The sequence below is a fragment of the Marmota flaviventris genome, chromosome 10, assembly GCF_047511675.1.
Source record: "Marmota flaviventris isolate mMarFla1 chromosome 10, mMarFla1.hap1, whole genome shotgun sequence".
Taxonomy (NCBI): domain Eukaryota; kingdom Metazoa; phylum Chordata; class Mammalia; order Rodentia; family Sciuridae; genus Marmota; species Marmota flaviventris.
Genome location: NC_092507.1, coordinates 31,187,290 through 31,210,785, shown reverse-complemented (window position 1 = coordinate 31,210,785; position 23,496 = coordinate 31,187,290). Strand labels below are relative to the sequence as shown.

Below are 23,496 nucleotides of genomic sequence, written 5' to 3'. Positions count from 1 at the left end.
TTCTTATTGAGTTAATAAGAACTATCTTAATTTGCAGTTTACCTGATGTTTTACTTAGCTTTCTTGCCTCTGTGACCAAAAGACCTGACCAGAATAATTAAAGGAGGAAAATTTTTGTTTGGGGCCCATGGTTTCAGAGCTCTCAGTCCACAGATGGCCAACTCCATTGTTCTGGGCCCAAGATGAGGCAAAATATCATGGCAGACGAGTATGGTGGAGGAAGGCAGTTCAGGACATGAACACCAAGAAGCAGAAAGAGAGCTTCCTTTACCACAGACAAAATATAAACCCTAAATACAAGCCCCCAGTGACCTACTGCCTCCAGCTACAATTATCACCCAGTTAATCCATTCAAGTGGATTAATGCATTGATTAGGTTAAGGCTCTCATAAGCCAATCTTTTCACCTCTGTACTTTCTTCACATTGTTTCAACACATGAGATTTGGGGAGACACTTAATATCTAAACCATAACATCTGACTAAGGGACTAAGCTTGAGAAGTCAAGTATAAGAAAAATATCAGTCTAGGTATGGTTTAAGCCATCAATCATCATAGTGGATAGACTGCTTTTAATAAAGAGATTCTTTTTCATTTATTTTCTAATAGGGTGTTTTCAAAGTGGTGTAATGTCTGAGGTTTCTGGCTTGTATACCGATAGCACAAGAATTGATTCCATGTGCTATCGGTAATAGAGAACTATAATTAATATTCTAATTATTGTGGTATCACTAATGATGTGGTAATTCTTAAAACGAAAGTCTCTTGGGTTCTTCTAGTCAGAATTTAAGCCAATATAAGCAATTAACCAGAATTCATCAAACCTCTAGGCATGTGTTGCCCAGTTCATTAGCTCTTAGCCACATATAGGTATTTAAATTAAAATTATTTAAGATCAAATAAAATTTAAAACTCAGTTTCTTACCCATAGTAACTACATTTTAACTGTTCAGAAGTTACATGTATCTATTGCTAATTTACTAGACAGCACAGATACAGAACATTTCTATCAGCACAGAAAGTTATATTGGACATGCTGCTCTAAATAAAAGAGCTTAAGAGTTTCAATTCAGTGAAATTCAATACATACTATTTAATTTAATTTTTAATTTATAAGGATAGAATAATTATTTGTATGATTTCTTTTTCTAATAGTGAACAGTTATGACATGTATTCAGTTCTTGATTTAGGACCCTCTCAGCTAAGAGCAAATTCTTTATTAAATTCTGATAACCTCTTTAAATCTTAACTTCAGGAAATATCAACTTATTTACCCATGGACTGTGTCTGGTCATGATGATTAATCATTGACTAATTCATGAAATGTTTCAGAACTGACTGATTTGTGGCCAAATCTATTTGGCTTAGTTAAGGATGATGGTGGGAAAGGAACCAATTTTAAACAGAAGCTATAAAATCAATAGAGTGTAAAGTCTTGGCATCTTCTTTGGAGTGCTTTAGTTTTCATCATTCAGTGACTCGTTTTTATTCCCAGCATCTAGTGCTTTTTGCATGGCCCAAAGGGGCCCTGTGCTGCTCCACTACAGAGGAAACTTCAAGAAATGCTGGTTTGCTACAGTGTTTTAGCTTGTGAGAGTCTCTGGGACCTTCCCTGCTCCATCATGGGGTCACCTCTAGGTGGGTATTAGGAGGAGATTGGTAATTGGTTTAACCTTTAAATAAATAACTTGGTAATCTTTTTTGGTCCAGTGAAATCTGTATTTAATAGCCTGTCCCTTACCATGTTTTTCTGACCCCAGCATGATGTCACCTTAAAGATTATTTCTCTAGGATAGTGTTCTTTAAACTTTGAAAGACATATTCTTATTTACTGTCATCATAAATGCTTCCCAGGTCCTACTTTCTCTAGATTACCAGACCTTTGTCATTTTGTACCTCAAAGCAATACAGCTGTGACTGGGATGGGAGTGGGATAGGGATAGGTGAGAGAAAGCCAGTTTAAAGAGTGAGGACTCAAGTATCATCTCACTCCTCTGGCTTCCCCTCCCCTCAAATCCTTTCACCTCATGTCTCCAGATGCCTTTCTTTCATATTCTTTCTAAGCCAAGAAGGTAGAATCCAACCACATTGGGTGTTAAAATCTGTCATTGGCTGTAATAAAGGGCCACTGCAGGAATCAGATTGTTCAGAAGGAATCTCCCCACTCCCTTTCTGTTTCTTCTGTTCTGTTTTCCATGAGCTTCCTGGGCACTTCTTTAAGATAGTTGTATATCTTGCTTTGGAATTTTGGATTACTTTAGAGACTAACATGGAGAACACTTTGGGTCATCTTGAAACCATGATTTTATTAAAACATTAATCTAATAAATGATCCATTCATGTCAACTAAATCCTTCTCCCTAATACTCCTTGTAGCCCAAACAGGAAAAAAAAAAATTCTTTATGCTCAAATGAAGTCTGCAAGTGGCTTAATGTTTAGCATAGATTATATCCCAAAAGCATTTTTTAGGAAGTTGACTGTGATAGAGATTTCTATTTCCTTTACAGGTCATTTTACCTGGGACAAATACCTAAAAGAAACATGTTCAGTCCCAGCGCCTGTCCATTGCTTCAAGCAGGTAATTAATTCTCAACATCATTAGTAGGTGGGAGGCAGGTAGTTTGCTTTTGTTTTTCTTTTCTGGTTCCTAAATAAACAAAACTCGAGGCAGAAGCCCTTTGACTGTTCACCTGAGGTCCCCAGAGTAAACTAGTATGGGAGGACCACAACTCAAGAAGTAAAATTTGGTCACTATGAGTTTTAGCAGTAGACATTTTCCCCAACTTCATCCCAAGTAACACCCTTTCCTTCTTCTTCACCTCCTTGAGGACATTCTGTGTTACTGAAAAAATTTGTTATTTTTTACTGTAGCTTTCAATTCAGACAGATAAGAAGGAGACTTACAGCCCTTAGACAGTTCTTGAAAGAGGACCAGTATTCCTTTCTCTGTACTCAATAACTTTGTCACAATCTTATCTTCCTTTAAGAATGTTGACACCGAGTCCCACTGGGAAACATTCGGGAACTGATAAGAGGTCATCCAGAGCTTCCGCCATAGAATTAAATGCTGGAGAAAGCGCACATGTGATGTTGAGTGTGTCAGTATGGATAAAGTTGATAGATGAAAAGGTGTACTTATGCTAAACAGATCTTAACATCAGGAAGTTATTTACGTCTGTCTTTCTTTAGCACTCAATGGTTATTTTCCTCTGTCAACATTTCACTTTTAAATTTGAGTTTTATTTTCTAAGTGAAAATATAAATTTAGGACCTGCTTATTTAAAATAATAGGGGCTGAATTCTTATTTTTACCTGAAACATTTTCTTAAAGTCATATTGTAAACAATAGTTTTCAAGTCACTGAAGAAAGGGCAATAAACAGTGATCTCTGAGAGATGGACAACACATGAATTGAGCCCTGTGTGATATCCCAGCTTACTGTGTTAAGAGAGTTTCCAGATCATGGCTCAAGAAGAGGAGCCCAAGTTGATACAGCAGATTTCTTAATTTGAGGAGATGGAACTGGGAGTGAAGGAACAGCAAATTGTCTAGAATTTGCAGATCAAAGTACCCAAGAAGAGAGAACTTCACAGGAAGAAAACTACAAAAATCTACAGAGAGTCCTTTTCAACTACTCAGGAAAGTTCTACTGTCCAGTACATATATGTGAGGAAACTACTTAAAGTCAAAGGAAAACCTATCTGACAGAATTAGAAGGAATAGAGCCTAACAGGACTTGGAATCATTTCTCTTTTTTTAATATTTTTTTTTAGTTGTAGTTGGACACAATATCTTTATTTATTTATATGTGGTGTTGTCCAGTGCCTTACAAGTGCGAGGCAGACGCTTTACCAATGAGCTACAGCCCCAGCCCTGGAATCATTTCTGATTCCATCTACTCTACTGGAAAAAAATTTCTTAATTCATTGGGTATTGAGTTAGAATGCCCAGGAAATCTTGCTTAGTAGCAATTGTGTTGACAGTGAGCCATAGCCTGAGCACTGTTGCAGACTTGCCTAATAAATTATAAAATTAACACTCAAAAGGATTAAGTTATTCTCATGTAGCAGCATCTGGGAACAAAGCACAAGCAAATTTAAAGAAATGCAAAAATATCCATTACAATACCTGGCATCCATTCATAGATTACAAGGCATGCAAAGAGGCAGGAAAGTGCAATCAATATTAAAGAGAATAATCAATTGATTGGAACTAACTCAGGACCTACACCGATCATAGAATAGAAAACACACTAATTATTCTAATTTATTGACATACATAATTTAAGCAGAAAAATAGAAGATATAAAAAAAGACTTAAATTATACTGCTCTATGTGAAGGAAAAAATATACTGGGTAATATTAATGGCAGAAGAAAGATTAGTAAATTTGAAATAATCCAAACTGAAATGCAAAAATAAAATGGAGAAACAAAAAGAAAGACCAGTGAATGGTGGGATAACTTCAAGAGGCCAAATAGACATGTAATTGGAGTTTCTAAAGAAGAAAGTATTTTTCAAAAAATGAGGAAAATTGTAATTGTACAAATTCAAGAAGCTCAATGAATCCCAAAAATAAGAAACAAGAAAAAAAAAAACTACACGAAAGCATGTCATAATTACATTATACAAAGTCATTGATATGGAAGACCTAAAAGCATCCAGAGAAAAAAGACATTTTCCATATAACTAATATAAGGATGACATTGAATTTCTTGTTAGAAATAATGCAAGCAAGAACAAAGTTGAGTAGCATTCTCAAAATACTGGAGGAAGCACCATCAACCTAGAATACTATGCCCAGCAAAAAAAAAAAAAAGAAAAAGAAAAAGAAGAAGATATTTTCAGATAAACAAAAGCTGAAAAAAATTAATCACTAGCAGACTCACATTACCAGAAATGTTAAAGGAAAAATCCAAAAGGAAAGTCGTACCAGATGGAATAACAGATCTATGCAAAGGAATGAAGGTCACTGGAAATTATAATAACAATAATAAATAGCCAGGTGTGGTTAGTACATGCCTGTAATCTCAACAGCTCAGGAGGCTGGGGCATGAGGATCACGAGTTCAAAGCTAGCCTCAGCAAAAATAAAGCATTAAGCAACTCAGAGAGACCCTGTCTCTAAATAAAATACAAAATAGGGCTGGGGATGTGGCTTAGCAGATGAGTGCCCCTGAATTCAATCCCCGGTACCAAAAAAAAAAAAGTAAATATTTTTTCTTAATATTTAAATGTCTATAAAATGTATTTGGTGTGTAAACAATTATAACTATTTATTTTGGGGATTACATATATGTGTAAAATGTATGTAGCAATAGTATAAGGGCAGGAAAGGAGAAATCTAAGTGTAGATATACCATAAGGTTCTAATATATAAAATAAGTATAATATTACTTAAAGATAACCTATATAAAGATATTTACTATAAACCCTAGAAAAAATAATAAAATAATTTAAAACAAATAGCAATATAGTATATTTGAGCCCAGACTTATCAGGAATCAAATGAAATATAAAAGGTCTAAACTTTCCATTAAAAGGCTAAGATTGGCACATTGACAATTTATTTGTATACTGCCTTCAAGAAAAATTATACTTCTAATATAAAGACAACAGGTTAAAAGTAAAAGGATGAAAGATGATATATCATGCTAATATTAGCCATAATGTATGACCATAATATAGCTGAAATGAGTATATTAATCTCAAAGTATATTTCAGAGAAAATATTACCAAGACAAAGAAGGTAATTTCATAGTGATAAAGGGGTCTTACACTACTTACACGAAGCAAAAATTGATGGAATATAAGGAGAAATGGATAAATCCAAAACATATCTATACTTAGACTTTTAATACTCTTTCTATAATAAAAGAACAAGTTGACAAAAAAGTGAGCATATAGTAATTTTGAACATTACTATTCATTAATTTGACCCAGTTGACTCACATACACTCCAACATTAATATAGCACACTTAATTGTCAAGTGCATGCAGATCCTTTATCAAATTAGGCCATATTATGAGCCATAAAATAAAGCTTGAGAAATGTTAAAGGATTTAAGCAGTACAAAGTATGTTCTATGATTATAGTTGGATTAATTTTTTTTAAAGCCAAAGCAGAAAATTACGTGGAAAATCTCCAAACATTTGGACCCTAAATAACACATTTCTGAATACCTTATGAGTGCTGAGAAGACAAAAGGTACATTAGAAAGTATTTTAAATGAATGAAAATGAAAACAGAACATTTCAGAATTTGTGGAATGCTACTAAAGTAGTACTTGGGAAATTTTATAGCACCGAGTTCTTTTATTTAAAAAATAAAAAAGAGCAAGTTAACTCTGAAGTAAGCAAAGGACAGGAAACATTAAATATTAGAGTATAAATCAAGAAAATACAGAACATTTTTTAAATAATAAAATCATCAAAACCAAAGCTGGTGCTTTGCAAAGATTAATAACACTGATAAACCTCTAGCCAGAGTTACCAAGAGTAAAGGAAAGATGATGCAAATAATTATTATCTGAAATTAGAGAAGTTATATTGCTGTGAAGTTAAAGGTATTCAAAACAAATTATGCCTTTAAATTAATAACTAAAGTGAAATGGATAATTTCCATGAATGACACAAATTACCAAACCTCAGTCAAGATCATAGAAAACCTGAATTTCTGCTATAGAAATTGAATTTGTGGTTAAAGGCTTTCTCACAAAGAAGATTCCAGGCCTCAGTGACTTCTCTGGTGACTTGTTTCAAATATTTAAGGAAAAATATTACAAAGTCTACACAGACTGTCTCAGAAGATTTACGGCAAGGGGATACCTTCAACTCTATGAGATGAACATTTCTGCTGCCCAAACCATAAAATAGCATGGAAAGAAAACTATACAGCAATATCCCATGAATACAAGCAAAAATCCTAAACAAAATTTTAGGAAAAAGAATATAACAGTATATAAAAATAATAACTCATCATGACCAAGTGGGATCCTAGGAATACAAGGTTGGTTTAATTTTCAAAAATCAATGTAATTTGTCATATGAACACACTAAGGAAGAAGAAAATGTATAGTCATTTCAATAGATGCATTAAAAGCTTTAGACAAAAATCCAATGTCAGTTACTAATAAAAATTCTCAACAAACTAGAAACAGAAGGGAATTTCCTAAGTTAAAGGGCATTTATGAACAATCTACAAATGACATCAGACTTAATGATAAGGATTAAATGTTTTTACCTTAAGATCAAGACAAGGCTGTCTAATTTTGCCACTTCTATTCAGTATTATCTTACCAAAGCACATAGTTCAGAAGAAGAAATAAATGGGATTAAAAGATTAGGACAAACACAAAAGAAAATATATAGAGGGCAAATAAGCACATGAATAGAAATGCTCAATTCCATTATTTTATTAGGGAAATGAAAATAAAAGTGATTAATATACTATCCCTATGGGTTTATTTAAATGGCAAATAGTGGAAAGGTTGTGAAGCAAATGGAATTTTCATGTACTGCTAATGAAAATGTAAAATGGTTTACCTACTTTGGAAAATAGTTTGGCAGAAAAGCATCATCACACTACTGAGCTAAAGAATGTACTAAAAAAACCTGGGAATTGGATAATAATACATTCTTAGCTTTAAAAAATTATATCTCAAAGATAAAGCCAGCATTCTACTCTATTGTTTAAAATAATCCAATAGAATATATAACAGAAGAAAAACTACCATTTATAATAGTAGCCAAGGAGGGAAGGAGGAGAACTAACAAATATGCAAAACTTACATAGAGAGAGCTTTAGAAGGCACCTTTCCAAAGGTATAATCCATAAAAAAAATTTAAAAATTCATGGAGTGGACTTTTTCAGAATTAAAGACTTCTGATCTCCAAAAAGACACTTGTAAGAGAATTAAAAATACAGGTCACAGCCTAGGAGAATATACTTGTAAATCACATAGCTGACAACAATTCTCCCCAGATTGATTTATAGATTCTGTCATTATCACAGGTGCTTTTTTTGCAGCGGGGTGGGCACAAATTGACAAATTGATCCTAAAATTCAAGTAGAAATACAGGAGACCCAGAATAGCCAAACAGTCTTGAAGAGGGGAAACAAGTGGAGAACTCATATTTCCTGATTTCAGAACTTACTACAAGGCTGCAGTTCTCAAGACATTGTGGTTCGGACATAAAGAGAGACATATAAATTTTTGGACTAGAATTTAGAGTCAAGAAATGGACCCATGGAGATCCAACATGGCGGCGGGTGCAGAGAGATCAAGGCTCTGACCTCTTCAGCTGCGTGGGCATAGGGAGTCGTAAACCATCTAAATGCTGTTTGCTCAGGATCACTAGGCAATGCTGAGCTGACATGGATCTGGGGCGAACAGTCTGGGCCTCTCAGAACACACACCGAGCCCGGATCGGCTGAATTCAAGCTCCCGTTCGCCTGCTTCTCGCAGACAAACTGCTGTGACTCAGCACTAAACGATCCCGCTGAAACAACTGGTCGGCCCTTCTGAATCTACAGAGGTTAATGCCAACCAAGCCTTCATAGGCAGTGGCCACAGGATTGAAACGGGGCTTGGGAGAGCCAGTCAGGACCCACCCGTTGCATTGGTCACCTGGCAAAGGGAACGAACTGTCCCCATTTGCATGGGATGCCACCATGGCAGAGAACTGACGTCACCAGAATGCGGCGGAGGAGATAACTCCATTGAAACCGTCAGCGACAGGTGTGTAACCCCCTAGCCTTCCCTCTCCACACAGCGGGGAAACCTTAAGGGCCCCTCCCAGCTCTCCCGTGAGCGTGATAGCCAGACCGAGGGAATCAGGAGTGGCGCGGGACCCGCGGCGCAGAACTCCCGGCTACCGCTCCCACCAGTGCTGACAACTGAGGTCTCTTGCACCAGCTACCGGGGGCGTGGCTACCGGAGGGCAAGCAAAATTCGCTGAGGGTTCTGTTCTCAGCCCCAAGCTCTACAAACTTAGGGTCTGAGGGAATGGCAAACAGGGAGAGTGTGCCCAGTCGCTCATGAAAATAGGGCTCCCAGGAGCAGCAGACCTGGCGTGTAGCCAGTATTGTGGTGAGCATCACCGGTGAGCGGGGCCTGGCTTGAGGGAAAGTGGGGAAGTGACTAGACACAAGAGAAGGCCCTAGGCACTCAGGATTGGAGACCCGCCCAGTCTGGGAGGAGGAGCTGCTGCACAGTGATTGGTTCCCTCGTATTGAGAGGAGAAGCTTGGCCCAGTGGGAACAGCTCCACCTACTGGAAGAGAAGTTAATCAAACTCTAAGACTGCATTTATTAATTTTTTTTTAATTTGGGGTTTTTTTTTTCATTTTCATTTTTTTGTTGTTTTTTAATTTTTTAATTATTTTTTAAATTTTAACTTTAATTTAAAAAAATTTTTTTTCTATTTTCTATTTTTTTTCTTTTGTCTTTTCATTTCTTTTCAATTTCCTTATTCCCCCTTCCTTGAATTCTACCTGCTTACTCTCATTCTCTTTAGTGACTTCTTCCCTTCCCTTCTAATACCTTTCCTCCCAAGCAGCAAATAAATTTATAGGAGTAAACAGTAACTCAGCAGTCAAACAGAACAAGAAGTAACATGAGCAACATGAAAAAGCAAGGAAGAAAAGGAGTACAAATAATGCAGGACAGCCTAAATATTCAGGAGGACCTAGAGGCATCAGAAAAATGGTCAAATAAAGAACTCAAGGATTACCTTAGACAGATGGAATGGAACCTTAAAGAGGATATGAGACAGCAAATTCAAACAGTGAAAGAACACATTAAAAATGAATTACATAAACAGATAAAAGAAGAAGTTAAGCATCTTTATCAGGAGATAGAGATTATAAAAAAAACAAACAATAATTCTAGAAATGAAGGAAACTATAAACCAAATTAAAAACTCAAATGAGAGTATCACTAACAGAGTGGAGCAAGTAGAAGCCAGAACGTCAGATAATGAAGACAAAATATATCATCTTGAAAAGAGTCTAGCCAACTCAGAAAGGCTGGTAAAAAATCACGAGAAAAACATCCAAGAGATGTGGGATAACATAAAAAAACCAAACTTAAGAGTCATCGGGATAGAGGAAGGTATAGAGGTTCAAACCAAGGGAATGAGCAACCTGCTGAATGAGATAATTATAGAAAACTTTCCAAAAATAAAAAAGGAAACGTATATACAAATTGTAGATGCATACAGGACACCGAGCATACAAAATCACAGTAGACCAATGCCAAGACACATTGTTATGAAGATATCCAATATACAGAACAAAGAGAAAATATTAAAAGCTACAAGAGAAAGGAGGCAGATTACATTCAGGGGTAAACCAATAAGGTTAACAACGGATTTTTCATCACGGACGCTGAAAGCGAGAAGATCCTGGAACAACGTATTTCAAACACTGAAAGACAATGGATGCCAACCAAGAATTTTGTATCCAGCAAAATTAAGCTTCAGGTATGACAACGAAATAAAAATCTTTCATGTTAAACAAAAGCTAAAAGAATTTGCAGCCAGAAAACCAGCATTGCAAAGCATTTTGAGCAAAACACTACATGAGGAAGAAATGAAAAACAATAACCAAAACCATCAGTGGGAAGTGCCTCAGTAAAGACAGAGGGCGGGGGGAAAGCTAATCATGGAGAAACAAACTAAATTAAAAAAAAAAAAAAAGATAAATAATCAAACATGGCTGGAAGTACAAACCATCTATCAATAGTAACTCTAAACGTTAATGGCCTAAACTCTCCAATAAAGCGACATAGGCTGGTAACATGGATTAAAAAAACAAATCCAACAATATGCTGCCTCCAGGAGACACATCTGATTGGAAAAGACATACACAGGCTGAAGGTGAAAGGTTGGGAAAAAATATACCATGTACACGGTCCTCGTAAGCAAGCAGGGGTGGCCATCCTCATATTGAATAAAATCGACTTCAAGGCTAAGTTAATCAAAAGGGATAAGGAGGGACATTATATACTGTTAAAAGGAACCATTCACCAACAAGACATAACAATTATCAATATTTATGCACCAAATAATGGTGCTGCGACATTCATAAAACAAATTCTCCTCAAGTTCCAGAATCAAATAGACCACAACACAATAATTATGGGTGACTTCAACACACCTCTCTCACCACTGGACAGATCCTCCAAACAAAAGTTGAATAAAGAAACTATAGAACTCAATATCACAATCAATAACCTAGACTTAACTGACATATATAGAATATATCAACCATCATCAAGTGGATATACCTTTTTCTCAGCAGCACATGGATCCTTCTCAAAAATAGACCATATATTATGCCATAGGGCAACCCTCAGTAAATATAAAGGGGTGGAGATAATACCATGCAGTTTATCTGATCATAATGGAATGAAACTGGAAATCAATGATAAAAGAAGGAAAGAAAAATCCTACATCACATGGAAAATGAACAATATGTTACTGAATGATCAATGGGTTACAGAAGACATGAAGGAGGAAATCAAAAAATTCTTAGATACACAACATATCGGAATCTATGGGACACAATGAAAGCAGTTTTAAGAGGGAAATTCATCGCCTGGAGGTCATTCCTCAAAAAAAGAAAAAACCAACAAATAAATGAGCTCACACTTCATCTCAAAGCCCTAGAAAAGGAAGAGCAAAACAACAGCAAATGTAGCAGAAGGCAAGAAATAATTAAAATCAGAGCGGAAATCAATGAAACGGAAACAAAAGAAACTATTGAAAAAATTGACAAAACTAAAAGTTAGTTCTTTGAAAAATTAAATAAGATTGACAGACCCTTAGCCATGCTAACGAAGAGAAGAAGAGAGAGAACTCAAATTACTAACATATGGGATAAAAAAGGCAACATCACAACAGATACTACAGAAATACAGAAGATAATTAGGAATTATTTTGAAAACCTATATTCCAATAAAATAGAAGATAGTGAAGACATCGATAAATTTCTTAAGTCATATGATTTGCCCAGACTGAGTCAGGAGGATACGCACAATTTGAACAGACCAATATCAATGGATGAAATAGAAGAAGCAATCAAAAGACTACCAACCAAGAAAAGCCCAGGACCGGATGGGTATACAGCAGAGTTTTACAAAACCTTTAAAGAAGAATTAATACCAATACTTTTCAAGTTATTTCAGGAAATAGAAAAAGAGGGAGCTTTTCCAAATTCATTCTATGAGGCCAACATCACCCTGATTCCGAAACCAGACAAAGACACCTCAAAGAAAGAAAACTACAGACCAATATCTCTAATGAACCTAGATGCAAAAATCCTCAATAAAATTCTGGCGAATCGGATACAAAAACACATCAAAAAAATCGTGCACCATGATCAAGTAGGATTCATCTCTGGGATGCAAGGATGGTTCAATATACGGAAATCAATAAATGTTATTCACCACATCAATAGACTTAAAGATAAGAACCATATGATCATCTCGATAGACACATTCGACAAAGTACAGCATCCCTGTATGTTCAAAACATTAGAAAAACTAGGGATAACAGGAACTTACCTCAACATTGTAAAAGCTATTTATGCTAAGCCTCAAGCCAGCATCATTCTGAATGGAGAAAAATTGAAGGCATTCCCTCTAAAATCTGGAACAAGACAGCGATGCCCTCTATCACCACTTCTATTCAATATAGTTCTCGAAACACTGGCCAGAGCAATTAGACAGATGAAAGAAATTAAAGGCATAAAAATAGGAAAAGAAGAACTTAAATCATCACTATTTGCAGACAACATGATTCTATACCTAGAAGACCCAAAAGGGTCTACAAAAAAACTACTAGAACTAATAAATGAATTCAGCAAAGTGGCAGGATATAAAATCAACACGCATAAATCAAAGGCATTTCTGTATATCAGCGACAAAACTTCTGAAACGGAAATGAGGAAAAACACCCCATTCACAATATCCTCAAAAAAAATAAAATACTTGGGAATCAACCTAACAAAAGAGGTGAAAGATTTATACAATGAAAACTACAGAACCCTGAAGAGAGAAATAGAAGAAGATCTTAGAAGATGGAAAAATATACCCTGTTCATGGATAGGCAGATCTAACATCATCAAAATGGCGATATTACCAAAAGTTCTCTATAGGTTTAATGCAATGCCAATCAAAATCCCATCGGCATTTCTTGTAGAAATAGATAAAGCAATCATGAAATTCATATGGAAAAATAAAAGACCCAGAATAGCAAAAGGAATTCTAAGCAGGAAGTGTGAATCAGGCGGTATAGCGATACCAGATTTCAAACTATATTACAGAGCAATAGTAACAAAAACAGCATGGTCCTGGTACCAAAACAGGCGGGTGGACCAATGGTACAGAATAGAGGACACAGAGACTAATCCACAAAGTTACAACTATCTTATATTTGATAAAGGGGCTAAAAGCATGCAATGGAGGAAGGATAGCATCTTCAACAAATGGTGCTGGGAAAACTGGAAATCCATATGCAACAAAATGAAACTGAATCCCCTCCTCTCGCCATGCACAAAAGTAAACTCAAAATGGATCAAGGAGCTTGATATCAAATCAGAGACTCTGCATCTGATAGAAGAAAAAGTTGGCTCCGATCTACATATTGTGGGGTTGGGCTCCAAATTCCTTAATAGGACACCCATAGCACAAGAGTTAATAACAAGAATCAACAAATGGGACTTACTTAAACTAAAAAGTTTTTTCTCAGCAAGAGAAACAATAAGAGAGGTAAATAGGGAGCCTACATCATGGGAACAAATTTTTACTCCTCACACTTCAGATAGAGCCCTAATATCCAGAGTATACAAAGAACTCAAAAAATTAAACAATAAGATAACAAATAACCCAATCAACAAATGGGCCAAGGACCTGAACAGACACTTCTCAGAGGAGAACATACAATCAATCAACAAGTACATGAAAAAATGCTCACCATCTCTAGCAGTCAGAGAAATGCAAATCAAAACCACCCTAAGATACCATCTCACTCCAGTAAGATTGGCAGCCATTATGAAGTCAAACAACAACAAGTGCTGGCGAGGATGTGGGGAAAAGGGTACTCTTGTACATTGCTGGTGGGACTGCAAATTGGTGCGGCCAATTTGGAAAGCAGTATGGAGATTCCTGGGAAAGCTGGGAATGGAACCACCATTTGACCCAGCTATTGCCCTTCTCGGACTATTCCCTGAAGACCTTAAAAGAGCATACTACAGGGATACTGCCACATCGATGTTCATAGCAGCACAATTCACAATAGCTAGACTGTGGAACCAACCCAGATGCCCTTCAATAGATGAATGGATAAAAAAAATATGGCATTTATACACAATGGAGTATTACGCAGCACTAAAAAATGACAAAATCATGGAATTTGCAGGGAAATGGATGGTTCTAGAGCAGATTATGCGAAGTGAAGCTAGCCAATCCCTAAAAAACAAATGCTAAATGTCTTCTTTGATATAATGAGAGCAACTAAGAACAGAGCAGGGAGTCAGAGCAGGAGGAAAAGATCAACATTAAACAGAGACATGAGGTGGGAGGGAAAGGTAGAGAAAAGGGAAATTGCATGGAAATGGAAGGAGACCCTCATTGTTATACAAAATTACATATAAGAGGTTATGAGGGGAATGGGAAAAAAAAAAAGAAATGGACCCATCAATTTATTGTCAATTGATTTTCAATAAGGGTGCCAACATAGTTCTTTCAAATTTTCAAAAACCAGCACAAGAACAGCTGGAAATCCCCTTTGCCCTTCTGTACCATATTAAAAAAAAAAATGAACTCCAAATGGATCATAAACCTAAATGTAAAATCTAAAAGTAAAAAACTCTGAGAACACATCAGAGTAAATCTTCATGACCTTGGCTTAGGTTATAGTTCCTTAGATATGGCACCCAAAACACAAATAACAAAAGAGAAAATAGGTACATGGAACTTCAAAGTTAAAGCTACTGTTATTCCAAGGACACCATTGGGAAAATGAAAAGGTAACACAAAATAGGAGAAAATATTTACAAATCCTATATCTCATAAGTGACTTGTATCACAAATATTTTAAAAATCTTTTTAAAAAACTCATCAATAAAAATACAACACAATTTTTAAATGGGCAAGGAGTTTGAATATATATTTCTCCATATAAAATGACCAATAAGCACATGACAGAAATTCAATATCATTATCTCTACAGAGAAATGTAAATCAGAATTGTAGTGATACCACTTCACATCCACTAGATGACAAAAAATTTTAAAACAGACAATAACAAGGTTGGTAAAGATCTAAAGATATTGGAATGCTTGTTAATTGGTACAGAAATTATAAAATCCTATAGCCACCTTAGAAAACAGTTAAGAGTTTACTCAAAATGTTAAATGTAGAGTTACCACATTACCCAGCAATCCCACTCATGAGTATATACCTAAGAGAATGGAAAATACAGGTCTACTCAAAATGTATCATAAGTGTTTGCCACATTATTATAATAGCCAAAAAGGAGAACAATCCAAATGTTCATCAGCTGATAAATTAGTAGCGTAGTATATCCATACAATGGAATATTATTCAGCAGTGAAAAGGAATGCAGTACTGTTATATCCTATAACATGAATGAACCTTGCTAAGTGAAAGAAACCATTCATATATTGTTCACATATTATGTAATTCCATCTGTATAAAATTCCAGAATAGACAAATCTACTGTAACAAAAATCATATTCATAGTTTCTAGGGGCTAAAATGAGAGGCGAATAGAGAGTACCTCCTAAAATGAGTACAGGGTTTCTTTTGGACATTGATGAACTTATTATAAAATTAGATAGGTATAATGTTTGTATGACTCTGTGACTATATTAAAAATCATTGAATGCATACCTGAAAAGTATTCATTTTCTCATGTGTGAGTTAAACATATACCTAACATATGATCCAGCCATTCTCCTCTTAGATTATTATTATGCAAAAGAAAAGAAAGTCAGTTGGCCCTCCATCTATGAGTTGCATATCTGTGGATTCAACCAACCCCAAATCAAAAATATTTGGGGAAAAAATGTGTCTCTGCTGAACACGTACAGTTTTTTTCCTTATCATTATTTCCTATACAATACAGTACAATAATTATTTACGTAGAATTTATGTTTTATTAGGTACTATAAGTAATCCAGAGATAGTTTAAAGTATACAGGAAGATATGCATAAGTTTTATACAAATACTACACCACTTTATATCAAGTCCATTTTGTGGAATTAAGCATCTGCAGATTTTGGTATTTCGAGGGCATCCTAGAATTAATACTCCACAGATACCAATCAACAACAGTACATTTTCATATAAAGATTTGTATATAAATGTTTATAGAGCAGCTTCATTTGTAATTGATAAAAACTGGCAACAAACTAAATGACCAGCATCATGGTATATCACTTACCAATAAAAAGAAATGAATTTCAGATTGAGTAACAGATTTTGGAATATTTGCATATTATATAATGAGATATCTTAGGGATATGACCCAAATCTAAACCCAAAGTTCATTTATCTAATATGTACTTTATACACATGTCCGAAAGGTAATTTAATACAGTATTTTTAGTGCACCTGTGTTTTAACTGCAACCCATCACATGAGGCCAGGTGTGGAATTTTCCGTTTGTATCATCATGTCAGTGCTCCAAAAGTTTCAGATTTTGTAGAATTTTGGATTTCAGACTTTCCGATTAAGGATACTCAACTGTATTGATATATTCAACAATATGGGTAAATGTCAGAATAGCTATGCTGAGTGAAACAAGCTAGACAAAAAGTGTATTTCCTGTATGATTCCATCTAATAAAAGATGCAAATCAATCTATAGTGACAGAAAGTAGATCAGTGGTTGCTAGGCATGGGAATCTGGAAAGACCCAGGAAAAGGTGTTACAAAGGAGCATATGAGATCCTGACGGTGATGGCCTTGTGCATTACTTTGATTGTGGTAATACTTTCATGGGTGTATATGGTGTCGTAGGTATGTACACAATGTCAAGACTTATAAAGTATATAGTTTGTTGTATGTAAATTATGAGTTGATTTATAACTTAATTTCAATTTTTTAAAAAATATTAATTCCCAATAGTCTGTGTGGTAGATATACAGACCACTATACTGAATATTCCATGAAGAGACATTAAGGATATAGTTTAATGTGATTTAGTGGTCTTGAAAAAAAAGTGTTATACCAGAAGGGGTAGGGTGTTGGAAAAGGTAGAATGAGAAAATATTTAAATAACTGGACTATATGAAACATTCTTGTCCTTTTTTCACTACTATAAATTAATATTTGATGCTTAATAGGAAAGTAATTTTCTTCTTCACCTTCTTTCTTTGTGTTTCTTTGTATGAAACCTTTCCTAAGTGTTAGAGAATAACTCAGACAAGTTGTCCCTGGGCCAGTTATAACCAATTTGAGTCCAAAGCATATATTTTCAGGTTCCATCTCTTAACATCCTTATTGAAAATGCGGCTTACTTTTAGTCTTCTTAATCCTCATGACTTGTTCTCCTCAGTCCTTCACACCTCCAAGCAACGAGTTCAAGATCAGCATGAAATTGGAAGCACAGGACCCCAGGAACACCACATCCACATGTATTGCCACAGTAGTTGGACTGACAGGTGCCCGCCTCCGCCTGCGCCTTGATGGTAGTGACAACAAGAACGACTTCTGGCGGCTGGTTGACTCAGCTGAAATCCAGCCTGTTGGAAACTGTGAGAAGAATGGGGGTATGCTACAGCCACCTCTGGGTGAGTAACTAGACACAGGATTTCCCTAGCCCATCAGTTAGGTTCCAGAAATTGTACTCTTATCATGGAAAAGCTTACAATCTCCCCCCATTCCTTCTTTTTCACATGGTCTCCTCAAAAGGCCCATCCAAAATGAAACAATCTGCAAATCTGGACATTTCTATCTCTACATTAGTTTATGATAGTCAAGCTTCTCTCAAATTCTTCCTTTTCCTAACAAGAAACCACATTCTTCATCCTTTTTTGTCAGTGCCCTTTATTCCAAGAGAGAAAGTGTAAGGCAGTTTTTCCATTTAATCTTCTCCAAAAAAAACCAAAAAGTTACACACATACACACACACATGCACACATACACGCACACGCACACACACAAACACACACAGGCACATGCACACACCATGAAGATTTCACCAAATCCTATGACAAGTAGTGAAAGAAAAATCTCCAGTAGAACTGATGACTGCATAAGGGTCCCTTATTTCCTCTCCTCCAGGTTTTCACTTGGTACTTTGCATTTTCTCATTTTGAATCCATTATTAAGAAAATCCATTGCTTCATTTAAATTAATAACCCCACCAAATTTTTCTATTCCAGATTGAATTTACTTTTTTGCTTCAATATATATGAAAGATTCAGCTCAGCTCATCAATTACTATCATATTATCAATCATTACTGCACCAAGTTTTGGAGAGGGATGGACTTTAGAACCTGTTGCCCTCAAGAAGCTGAAATAGCTTAATCTAGTCGAATTAGATTATTCTGTCTGATTAGATTAACTTGATTAATCATTTTAAAGAGCTCCCCATGTGCTTGTTTAACATTTTCTCCCATTTAAAAAAATTATTTATAATATAAAGTTTCAAATATATGCAAAAGTAAATAATACAATGAATGTCCATATCATTTAACATGGTTCTCTCTCCTCTATTTCCTAGATTGGTGCTAGATCTAGAGATTTTCTCAGATTTATGTTCTATTTTTCTGTAAGAATATTTCACTGATGGTGGTGTTTATTTCTATGCGGAAGCATATGTGGTCTGATTGTCTCTTTTTTTATCATGTAGCAGCCATTGATGTTCATGGTTTAGATCAAGAGTTAACAGATTTTTTCAGTGGGTTAAATAGTAAATATTTCAGGCTTGTAGATCTTTTATAGCTACTATTCTTTGTCCTTTTAAGTGTGGAAAGCATCCATGAATAATACAAAATAAATTAATAGGCAGGGCTGTGTTCAAGCCTGCTGACTATAGTTTGCTAACCCCCTAGTTTAGATATATAAATTCATTATGGTTGCAAAGTGGAAAACTTTAATCCTGCCATATTCTACAAAAATAAAATGAAATATATCTATTAAAATAAACTTTCATCCGTGGGCTAGGGTTGTGGCTCAGAGGTGGAGTGCTTGCTTATCATGTGTGAGGCACTGGGTTTGATCCTCAGCACCACATAAAAATAAAAGATAAAGGTGTTGTGTCTACCTACAACTAAATAAATGTTTTAAAAAGTAAATACACTTTCATCTGGACTTTCTCACTGCCTGCAGTTCCTGTAGCTCATTAAGACTTACAAAGGAGAATGGGTGCCAAGTTTTACAAATATATAAATCAAGGTTATACATGGATTACAGGGCTTGGGAGGGCCGATTCCAAAGCATGTTATATTTGTTCTTATAAAGGGAGCTAACAAAATTGACATAAATTAGGAAAATAAAATATTTTTTTATCAATTCTTTGGTTATCTTGCAATGATACAATTCATACAGGATTATTTTCTATATCTATTTTTAAAATTATCAATTGATTTACTAGCACACTCCAAAAGTATTTAATAAATGTAGTTGTTGTTGTTTATCATAAAATTGTGATATTTTGATTCATCATACTAAAAGTCCATATTGATACTTGAATTGTCCCATTTTGGGACAGTAGAAGCCTCATCAGATTGTCTCCTTATTCTTACATATATTAGTAATATTTGTAGCTATTGTGAACTTTTGAAATTTCAAAATGTTCCACATTCATCTTGTACATTTTCCACCCTGGGATAGAAGGAGATATTTTTCTAGGTATCTAAATTTTTTTCAGTGATAAGTGGGATTTAGTGATCATAATCTGAGCACTATAGCACACAGTACTACTAGGGTGGTCACTCTTTCTTCGTTTTTTTTGTTAAAGAGGGGCAGAGCATTGTGATTTCATATTAATACTTCCCACTAAAATTCAGAACAGTGGTATTTATGCCTATTTCATCTCTACCGTCTTGAATCTGTATCTCCTTTATACCACAACAAAACCCTCATTCTCCACATGAACAAATTAACTCATTTGCTTCATTCCACAATACACATATAACAGTTTCAGGCTAGTTATCAACACTATCACCATTATGATTATTGGTAGTGTTTGAGTTATTTGCAATTTTTTCTTACCTTCAAAGGAAATATAGCAAATAACATAAGATCTTATGGATTACCTTTTTTTCTGGATGGTTCTGCCACCAACTTAATAATTAAGATTCATTTGTTTTATTTATTTATTTTTTGAGGAATTGCATTTTAAAAATTAATTTCACTTTATAAATACATTAAATATATTCATTTTAAAAGCAAACTTTATAAAACAAGAGAATAAATCCCCTTCACCCTTTTCTTTCTTTCTTCCATATATAACTGCTCAATTTTATTATTTATCCTTCCATTTTGAAAGAGGCAAACAGATTTGAAAGAGGCAAATTTCAAAAACATATTTTGAAATTTATATGTGTATAAATACACAATGTATACATATCAATATATATTTATATGTGTATATACACACATACTTGCCTATAAATACTGACACAAATGATTGCATACTTTACCTACTTTTCTCAACCTTGCTTTTTTCATTTATTGATATGATCTAAAGATGGCTTCAGAATAGTGTGGAGATATTTCTCATTCCTTTTTACAACTGCATTGTAAAAGTATATTATTCTCATGCTATTTTATGAATCATTATTTAAAAATGCATTGTGATGCAATTAAAAAAATATGAGCTCCCAAGGATAATATAGTGGCCATCTAAATCAAAATCTTTCCAAAAATTCTATAGAAACATACAGATGAAAAAGGAAAACAAACCATTCATAAGCATGCCTAAATTTAACTAGGAGTTAAGAATACCAAAAATTTGAATTATATTTTAGTGGGGATATAAAGATCTAAAGCCAGCAGAGATAATACCAGACCTGAACCAGAACGAAAATTTTATGCAGATAGGATATACATTAAAAAAAAAAAAAACCAGAGAAAAAGCATTGGCAATCTAGCACAACCAAAATCACTCCTAGAAAGCAACACTTCCATCTAGAATGGAAAATATTAAGTTGTATGGGGCTTTTATTCCCATTTCCTCTTCTCATTTCCTCCTCCTGATGTTAACTTGTAGTTATTAATAGTTAATCCCAAATGCCGATTCTTCATTTTACCTGCATTAATATGTGTAAGATTAGTGTTGTGGGTAAAAGCATAGGCTTCTTAGGACTCAAGATTACTTAGGATTCGATCCTGTTTATGTCATTTGCACACTTTGAAATTGTAAGCAACTTAGTTAACATTGTGCTTCGTTCCTCCTCTGTAATATATAGATAATAATACTGGTCTCCTAGGGCTGTCTTAAGGGCTAAATTAGATTCGGTGTAAAGTAACAGCACACAGTAAATACTTAAGAACAAAAATATTGTTGTTATTTCCAAGTCTGCAGCTTTGATGCTGAATAGATTTTGAATGGATTGAGAAGACTGAGGTGGGCTAGAAACTGTTGAGAAGCATTTTATTTTGGTCTCAGGATGAAGAATTGAAGGCAAATTATAAGAAGCATTTGGGGCTCGTATTAAACAATATGATAACAATAATGGTCTCAGGTTTATAATTCATTAATTAAATTATTCACATTTACTTGATGGATAACAATGGACAATTAACCCCTCTAGGCCCCTTATTACTTTCAGAAAATAAAAGTTTGAGGGTAAGATGATCCCCTCTGGCCTCATCATTCCATGATTCTTAGATGTTAAAATAAACAAGGAATATAAAAAAGTAATTTATACTTGGTTTGTGTTTTTACATGTGTATGCATAAGAAAGAGATAGAAAAATATTGAATTAATTTATATTGAGACAAAGTGATTTGCTTATATGTTGATCTTATTAGTTGGCATGTTTATTTACCTCTTAAGACTATTAGATCCTCTTTTATACTCTACTTTCCAGATTATTTCTAAGTATTTGTTAATCCTTTTCTTACAACTTTTTTGGATTTTTCAAGGAAAGTCTTGTAGGCATTATGATATATAGTGTGTGATTTTTTAAAAAATAATTTTTACTTGTAGTTGGACACAATACCTATATTTTATTTATTTTTATGTGGTGCTGAGGATCGAATCCAGAGTCTCGCATGTGCTAGGTGAGCGCTCCACCGCTAAGCCACAATCCCAGCCCCTAGTGGAAACCCGTCTTACTATTTACTTTGTAGCATTACCCGGGACAAGTTACATTTCCTCCAATGTGCCTCCTTTTCCTCATCTTGTCTAATGAGGCATTTCTTTTATTTTAACTTTTAAGTCTATTCCTAATAGCCTATGATTCTATGACTGTCACAGCATGTGTTATGGGAGGAGTAGCTGGAATTTCTTAATCTCCTCTTTGTTGTGTTTGCTGTAGGATTTCGGCTGAATGCCTCCTCTTGGCCCATGTTCCTTTTGAAGACGCTAAATGGAGCAGAGATGGCTCCCATCAGGATTTTCCACAAGGTAGGCCGTCCTTCAGCTATCACCAGTTCCAAGGAGCTACAGTTCAAATACTTACCTCCTTTCAATTACTGAGGCTCTGGCATCTGCCTTCTGTTTATGCCCTGAAGATGCCTTCTCAGAACCTGGTTCAGTAGAAGACTATTTTAGTACTTATGAGGTACCCATTATTCTCAGAGAAGTGTATTAAGGCTACAATAAAATAGGATTCCTGGTTTTTGGTTTCAGCTGTCAATAATAAGTTAATAAGATCCTTTTCATTCTTACCTATAAAATAGAACTTACCTTACCTATAAAATAGAACTTACCTGTAAAATAGAACTCTACCTTATTGGGTTGTTAAGAAGTTAAAATGTGTTTATTAATAGAACTATAAAATGTAATATAAATATAAAGGAACAAATCTTAAATGGAGTTCTGTAGAGTCTATGTTCTAAATAGAGAGAGGAAGAAAGGAGACTTTTTGAGTTCCTACAATAAGTTTGGGTCTTTATATATATACTATATCATTTAATACCCACAGCTAACTTTATGGATTAAGAATTAGTAGTTCAAGATCCACCCAAACCAAGTTCTGTAGGGCCCAGGCACACAGCGGGTCCACTCCTTTCCCAACAAGGCAGACACACGCCAGAGCCTAGCCTCTGGTGCAGGACTGCCCCTTCTGACCAGTGCACTGCTGCGAGAGCCAATATCCAACCAGAGGGCTCACATAGCCTGTACAGGATCCAGGATTTCAGTAGGCTCAGTTCACCCCTCCCCCAGCAGGTCAGACACTTCCAGAGCCTAGCCTTTTGTACAGGACCACCCCTTCCTACCAGCAGACTATCATGGGAGGTCAAGCCCAGTGGCCCAGATCCACCCACTCCAACTTACACAGGTCCCA

The 23,496-nt window shown here is 35.2% G+C and overlaps 1 protein-coding gene across 18 annotated transcripts in view; it reads left to right on the top strand.

The window, feature by feature from the left end:
- Window positions 1-23,496, top strand: part of LOC114094371 (polycomb protein SCMH1) — a 209,802-nt gene that overhangs the window by 71,873 nt on the left and 114,433 nt on the right. For 13 of the 18 annotated variants that reach the window (XM_071617736.1, XM_071617739.1, XM_071617737.1 and 10 more), the window contains 3 exons: window positions 2,509-2,579; window positions 17,588-17,822; window positions 22,525-22,613. In XM_071617736.1, the coding sequence (XP_071473837.1) occupies window positions 2,509-2,579; window positions 17,588-17,822; window positions 22,525-22,613 (395 nt within the window). Of the gene's footprint in view, window positions 1-1,495; window positions 1,639-2,508; window positions 2,580-17,587; window positions 17,823-22,524; window positions 22,614-23,496 lie in introns of all 18 variants that reach the window. The other 5 variants (XM_071617740.1, XM_071617741.1, XM_027937509.2 and 2 more) reach the window with 2 other exon arrangements.